Source organism: Nannospalax galili, unplaced genomic scaffold, assembly GCF_000622305.1.
Source record: "Nannospalax galili isolate Female #2095 unplaced genomic scaffold, S.galili_v1.0 scaffold686, whole genome shotgun sequence".
In the NCBI taxonomy this organism is placed as follows: domain Eukaryota; kingdom Metazoa; phylum Chordata; class Mammalia; order Rodentia; family Spalacidae; genus Nannospalax; species Nannospalax galili.
This window is the reverse complement of record NW_008355472.1, coordinates 1,836,839-1,844,518: the sequence shown is the minus strand read 5'-3', so window position 1 is coordinate 1,844,518 and position 7,680 is coordinate 1,836,839. Positions and strand designations below refer to the sequence as shown.

The 7,680-nt window shown below is 50.3% G+C and overlaps 1 protein-coding gene across 3 annotated transcripts in view; it reads right to left on the bottom strand.

The window, feature by feature from the left end:
* Positions 1 to 6,244: 6,244 nt before the first annotated feature.
* The window catches only part of Pde2a (phosphodiesterase 2A), a 95,487-nt gene continuing 94,051 nt past the window's right edge, over positions 6,245 to 7,680 (bottom strand). For 2 of the 3 annotated variants that reach the window (XM_008852738.3, XM_017803066.1), the window contains one exon: positions 7,305 to 7,515. In XM_008852738.3, coding sequence (XP_008850960.1) covers positions 7,305 to 7,515 — 211 coding nt within the window. Of the gene's footprint in view, positions 7,516 to 7,680 lie in introns of all 3 variants that reach the window. The other variant, XM_008852736.2, reaches the window with a different exon arrangement.

Sequence of the window (7,680 nt, the reverse complement as noted above, 5' to 3'; positions counted from 1 at the left end):
CAGGAAAGGAAGAAGTGAAATGTCCTTATTTGCAAGTGATGTGGTTCCATTCATGAGACCCAAAAGTCTCCTCTAGCAAACTCTCAGAAAAGATAAACAGCTTCATCAGAGTGACAGGACACAAAATTAGCACACAAAAATCAGTATCATTCCTACACACTAGTTAAAAACATGCTTAAGGCAAAAACCAGATGGCTCAGCAGTTAAGAGCACTGGCTGCTCTTGCAAAAGATCCAGGCTCAGTTCCCAGCACCTACCTGGCAGCTAACAACCATCCATAACTCTAGTTCCAGGGAATCTGACATCCTCTTTTGGCCTCCTCCAGTACTGTCCATTGATGTAGGAGTTAGCTACTTGTTTCTTCTTCTTTTTATTTTAATTTTATGTGTATGCGTGTTTTGCATGCATATATGTAAGTGTACCATGTAATGTAGTGCCCTTAAAGGTCAGAGGAGTTACAGGTGGTTGTGAGCCACCATGTCGATGGTGGGAACCCAACCCAGGTCCTCTGCAAGAGCAGCATGTGCTCCTAACCACTGTGTCATCTCTCCAGCCTTATAAATTTTTTCAAAGAACCAAGCTCGTGGCTTTGGTAACCTCTGCTTGTTACTGTTGATGTTCTCTAGGTTATTTATTATATTTTTTATTATTTCCTTCTTTCCTGAGTTTAATGTTTTGGTCATTTATTTCACTTATTTTTAATTTTCTCTTTCCTAATAAATGACTGTAAAGATATAAAACTTCACTAAGTACTGCTCTGGTCATTTCACAGTGTAGTAAAGGTTTTATATAATCTAGTTCTAAGAATTTTACAATTACCTTTACAGTTTTCTTTTTAACCAATTGTAAATTGAATAATATGCTATTTAGATTCCAGATCGATGGAACTTTATCCATTATTTTATTATTAGTGTCTGTTAATGCCTACAATTATTGCATTGAGATCAAAAAGCATGGTGACCTGCAGAGCCTTTTTAAGCCTCTGTGTGGTGTTCTAAGTTGTTCATTTTTCAAATATTCTGTATGTGAGGGAAGATAGTATGTTCCTACTGAGTGCTGAGGATATCCGTAGACATTCCTTGGCTGTCCTGCTTTGCAATCCAACCAGCAGTGAATGCTGTCAAGAATTTTGATAACCTGATTTAGTCTTGGCTCTGGAAGTTTTCAGAATTTTCTTTGTAGTGATAATCTTAAATTCATGAAATAATATATCTGGTTGTTACCATTTTCCCCTCTATTTCCTGATGGATATGCTGATCCCCTTTAACCGTACATCCTTCCATTTATGTCCACTCTTTTTTATTCATATTTTATTTTATTTTTTGAGACAAGGCCTTGCTATGTAGTCCAGACAAGCCTAGAACTTACTATGTAGCCTTTAACTCACAATCCTCCTCCCTCAGCTTCCCAGGTACTGGAATTAGAGGCATGAGCTGCAATGCCTGACTCCACGGTCCACTCTTCCTACAAACATTTCCTCTTTCTTTTTCCCCATCTCGTCTGAGCTGTTTACCATCTACATGCTGTTATGCTGCGCTCTATTCCTGTCCTCTTTGACTCTTACATTTGCTCTTTCATGTTTTTTGGTCTCTTTCCTGCTGCCTTTGCCCAGAACTGGTCCCGCTGATCAAAGCTCACTGTTGCCTCTCCAGCATCATCCACCTCCATCATCTCACTTCTTGCTTTCTCTCCTCCAACTATTTTTCCATTCTTGATATTTCTCTTTGGTTCTTTTTTTTTTTTTTTTTTTGGCCTCTTTTGAGACAGGGTCTCCCCAGTAGCCCCAGCTGGCCTGGAACTCACTATGTGCACCAGGCTGGCCTCAAACTCAGAGATCCGCCTGCCTCTGCCTCCCAAGTGCTGGGATTAAAGGCATGTGCCACCAAGCCAGGCTCTTTTTGGTTCTTTTTATAATGATTTCTTGTTCTGACTTCATGTTATTATTACCTTCCCTTATCTCCTTAAGTAACTTAAAAGCGTTTATTTTAAATCAGAGCCCATCTGTTCCAGCAAGTCTGCTTCAGATTAACGATCAGATTGTCTGGTTTTCTGTCTTTCTTTTGATCAGTGTACTCTTTTGACCTGTGGGCCAGTGTTCCTTGGGGGGCACAATGACTCCAAATGATGAAGTGTCCTGGGGAATGGGCTGCAGGCACTGTATGTTTTGGGGCTTTGACTTTAAGGCAAGCAGTGGAAGCGAGCTCCAAGTTCCACACAGCCGCAGTAGGACGCTGTGAACTTCCTGACTAGGGCCCTCCAAGGGGAGGCAGCATTATGAAGAGGCATCTTCTTGCGTGTGCAGAGCAGTGGTTGTACAAGACAATGTGGAGGATGCACATTCTTTCCTCCACCCCAGCTTCTTACTTGCTCTGTCTTCACCCCCAGTGTGCCCCTGGCTACTGTCCTTGGGTCCTAGAGTCCTACACTTTCTGCTTGGTTCTATGATTTCGCCACAGATGATTTGGGGGTTGAGAAGGGCAGCCATGTTGGCAGGAAGTCATCACTCCACCAGCCTCCAAACCTGATGGCTGTCCTCTGCTTCCTGGAGGGATTCATCCTGGTATTTCTGCCCAGAACAACCTGGTTGTGCTGTGGAACCCAGATTTCACTCCCACACAGCTCCCCAGAATGGGGAGGGGGGAGAGACACCCTCCCATCCTGAAGTTCCATCCAGACTCCTCATTTAAGTTTCTGGATAAGAAAACTAAGCCCAGTGAGGAATCCTGCTCTGAGGAGAGGGAAAGCCCTGGAGAGGTGGAGAGAGCAGTGAGCAGCAGACCAGTGTGTGGTGAGCACTCTTGTTTTTATGCTTCAGGAGAGAACCGGGAAGAGTGAGCCTCTGTTAGCCAAGGGCTCAGCCGACATCCTTGACCCTCTCTACACCACCATGCTGCCTCCTCCCATCTTCCCTTGTCTCCCTACTTGCTGCCCTGAGTCAGGCCTCAAGAGCAATGCCTCCCCTGCTCCCCCTAGGGGCCCAGCTCCTCTTGCTCAGAGCAGATCTCTAGTCCCTTTACCTCTCTGCACCTGGCACCCTCCTAGGACACTGCAGCAAGGCTGCGAAATAGCCTCTCCCCATCCTCTTTTGACTGCCCTCACTCCATTGAACCACTTCATGCTGTCCTTGGCGCACCCTCCCAATACCCCATACCTACTGCAATCCCCTTCTTTACAGTTCTGTGAGGCTCAATAGTTACTGCCTTCCCAACTCCCCACCTCCCAGCCTGCCTTTCAAATCTGTCTGTAACTTCCTCACCTATCCTTCCTATCCTCCTACCCAAACTTCAAAGCACCCCTGAACCCCAAGTTCTACCTGACTCTGTTCTGCCTCTCCCACCTCAGGGGCATATGGCAAAGGCTTGGGGTGATCTCTTGCAGCCATTTCGAGCCGAGAGGAGAGGGAGCATCAATTCTGCCCATACCCGACCACAAGGCTGGCTCTACCCTCCTCGGGGGTCCTTCTGCAGAGAGAGAAAGAGAGAGACCACTGAGCAGGCAGACCCCCTCCCCGAATAGGCATGGTGTCCCACTCTGACAGAACCCACGGAACTCCGTCCTGTTCAGAGAACAGCCATAAGGGCCGTTCTGTTTATAGCGTAGGCTGTGTAAAGTCTGCGTACAGTGATGACTCTATGTATCAGAATGAGCGTGTGCATGTGTCAATGAGAGAATGCTGCTGTGTGACTGCGTCTGATAAAGGGATCATACAGGTTGACAGGTGTGGGTCTACCCCCAACGCACCCCCAAGAAACCCTTTCCTGACCTCTGGGGAGCTGATGCTTGCAGTGGTGGGGTGCCACCTGGTGGCCAATAACTGCACTACAAGCAGCTCGCCATCCCTGCAGCTCAGTAAACACACCGCACACACACATTTCTGACCCCAGCTTCTTTGGGGGAGCCCATTTACTTGTCACCCCAATGTCCCATAGCAGGGACAGCATGTGGAGCCCCTGTCCTCCAGCATTACCTTTTGTCCCAGAGAAAGAGGCCTTGGAACAGAGCCAGACCTCACATGTCTCTGCTCACAACAGAGCCTTGACTAAGTACCTCTCCCAACCTCAGGCCACTCAGCTACAAAATGAACTGATCGCATCTATGCCACAGAATCCTCGTGATGTTCAAATAAAATGTCAACTGAAACCATTAAGTCTGGAGGGCAGGGAAGCTACAAGAGGCCAATGGTGTTGGCCTTGTGTTGTGTGACCTCATGAGGGCCGTCTGCAGGCTCTGTGCAGAGGCAGCCCCCACCCCCACCCCACCTGTCTTTGTCCCTGGCCCCAGTCCTCTGCTCTGACATTCCAAGACAGTTGCCCTGCCCACTCTTCTAGAAAGCCAGGGCATACCAGAGCTCCTTTCAGCATACCAAGAGGTAGGGTAGGGGCTGAGCAGACAGCCAAGACTTCTATGGGGCACAGGGACCTCAGCTTCTAGGGCACTTCCCAGCCCTCTCTCTGCACCCTGGTCCACTGTTCACCCAGTCTTGCAAGCCAGAATCTCTTAGACCCACTCCTTACCTGGTAAGGGCTGAGCTTTTCCCATAGAAGGCTCTTGCCAACCTCCCCCCTGGCAGTCACTTCTCTGCTCTTAGGAAGGAACTTGTTGGGCTATATGTCCAAGTCACTCTCCTGCTAAAAGTTTGTCCCACAGAGTAAATGCAGGCACAACAGCCTGACCTTTAGGACCTTCCTGAGCTAGCCTTAGCCCCTTCATCTCTCCAATCCCCTCAGGCTATCTTTCCTTCTCTGCACCTTAATGGGAGCAATTTCTTATTCCACAGGATCTATGTCCTTCTGCCTACATGAAAACAGCCTCTCAAGCCTCACTGTGGTTCTCAGGCTCAGGATCCCACCTAGAGCACCATGGCCCTGCATCCAGGTGCCTATGGCTGATTTTGATCTGTTTCCTTCATCAAGGTGAGACTCTCCAGACCACAGAAAAGGATCAAGTTAGCTCAGGGGCCTGCATACATTAGGAAGTGATTTATGGGTTATTTTGCTTAATTTGGTGACAAAGAAGAATGTCACAGCTTGAGACTGAAGGGAAGGCTGGGCTGGGGACAGACACCAGATGCAGGCTGAGTGGGGCAGCAAAGCCTTTTGGGTTAGGTTGTTTCCCCTTCTCCAAAGGCTTATGGAGGAGGGACCAGCACATGTGTTCAGGGTTAGGGGTCATGAACAGAAGAGCAGCTCAATCTACCTGTGATGGCCCATTAAAATAGACTTCTCCTGTCAGCCTTGGGCCAGGCACTGAATCACTAGTACAGACTGAGGGCCTATGGCCAGGCCTGGCTCCTGTGCTCTGAGAAGACAGAGAGCCTGGAAGAGCTCAAAACAGAACTGGGGAGAAGCCAGGCATGGAACCTGTACCCGGAGGTCAGGGCCCAGGCTGGAGGCCTGGAGACCACTCAGTCCAGAGAGCTGATTCCAAACCCCCAGGCTGTGGGCAGAGGCAGCGGATGGGCTCTGTGTTCCCAATGGTGAAGCTGGCATCCCAGGCTCTTACTCAGGTTGTCATAGGTTGACCCTGTCTGTCCCTTCCAGGCACATCCTCTCTTTAAAAAGAAAACCAGTATCCAGTATCCAGGCACCCTCACAGATTAACCTTGACCAGGATGTAGCAGCCAGGCGAGGGATAGGATGAGCTAGGCAAATTCGCGGGGAGGGGCCTCCTCGAAGTTCCCACCCCAGAGCCTGCTGGGAGGGTCTGTGTAGCCCCAGGTGCTCACAGAGCCAGAAGGGCAGGGATGAACCCCACAGACAAAATCCAGGGAGAGATCTGGTGTGGAGTCACACACAGGGGAACCTCTTCCACAGCATTCAGAGAAGCTGGGATATAGGACTTACAGGGACCTCGGCAATCCTGCAGCTAGGGAGAGGCTCTGAGGCTAGGGAGCTGGCTGTATGATTGAGATGACCAGGGCAGACCAGCACGCAGGAGTGTAGAAGGAGCCACAGGCCACCTCCTCCAAGTAGCCTCCCCGGTCGCTTGCACTTCTCAGGACTTCATCTGCAATCCACAGTCTGCCAACCAAGATGCTCATACTGTTCCATGCTTGGGCCTCCCATCTACCACCAAGCCCTAGCCCTCATATCTGGCCCAGGAAGTATCCCAACAGGTCCACGACACCCCTAGAACTAGTTACTAGGAGTTGGAAGCTTCTTTGGTAGTAGGGGAGTTTCCAAGGGCGCTTGCCTCTCTCAGTCATTTCCCCTCCACCCCATGCACAGAGTCTACAGACAGCCTCCTGGGGGAGGGTTGGTAGAAAGAAATAGATTTATTCTCATGTACAAAGCAGTCAGCCCACGGGACCACATACAACAGGTGCACAGAGTCCTAGAAAAATGCATCTCTCTCTAAAGGCAACTCAGAGTAGGTAAGGCAGGTGGCCCCCTCCCCCACTCACAACACACACAGAACAAAACAGAAGTGAGGCCAGTGGCTGCTGACCCAAGAGGCCCAGCAGGGCACAGGTGGATATGGCCTTGAAGAGGAGAGAAGCCCTACAGGGATTAGGCCAGGCCCCTCCCTGGTGGCAGGAATGAAAGAGGGGCTCAGGCCAAGGGGGTACACTTAGGGGGAAAAGAGGGACAGGAGATAGGGTGTCTGTGCCCTAAAGTGGCGGGGCCACAGCCACAGCTGGGACTCTTAAGAACTATGGAGATTTTTATCTAAAAGGAATCTTAGTCACACAGTCTGAAGGAAGATCTGTGGGCACGTAGGGGGCTGACTCTCAGCTCCAGGATCCTTCCTGCACAGCATTCCCATCTGCCTTCCGTTGGAGCCCCTTCTCCCAGAGCACTGAGCTACTTGCTGGCAGCTTCCTCCTAGGGTCCCACTCCTACCAGAAGCACAGAGGTGGTCCTCAGGGCCCCTTCATCCTATGACTATTTCTAGCTGGTGACTGTTTCCCACCCTCTGCTCATGGAGAGGTCCCATCTTCTTCCATGAAGATCTTCGGTTCCTAGGGAGTGGGGAAACTGACTTGGTGGGGCCAGAACAGGGCACAGAAGGAAACATGGAGCTGCTCAGAAAAGGAGCAACTGGGGGAGGACATGGCAAGGTGTAGTCAGAGGTGCAGAGTAGGGGCCCCGCTGCCACTGGCCACCCCTGTGCTCTTGAAGAACAAATGGTCAAGTCTGTGAGAGAGTGGGAGTTGTGCTCCCCCAGGAAGGGTGGCATGTGCCCAGATCACAGGGGAGGTCCTGGCCTAGATCCAGGACCCATGGCTCTGGTTCCCAGTGCATCAGACAGACTGGTGGAGGGTTATGGAAGAAGGGCCAGGAAGGGAGGGTCCTCAGTGGGGATCACTCAGCCTCGAGGCTGCAGCAGCCATTGACAGGAGTCCCAGTACCATCCAAACCGGGCACCTCGTATTCCTCATCCAGGAAGTCCAGCGAGTTGTTGCTTGGGAGGCCGCGGATGGTGAACTTGTGAGACACCTTGGTCCAGTGCTCACGGTTGGAGGCCACCCGCTCATACAGTTCAGCTGCCTTGGGGAATAGGTCTTGCAATAGCCTGGGGGTTGCAAGGGATGGGTTAGAGATCAGAAATCAGAGCACAGACAGCAAGAAAGATGAGGGCTGCACAAGTAGCACTTCCATAGGAGTGTGAAGCCTGAAGACCGACCCAAGAAAATATGAAGGTCCCTGTCCACTACTGTCCAAGAATGAAGGGAAGGGC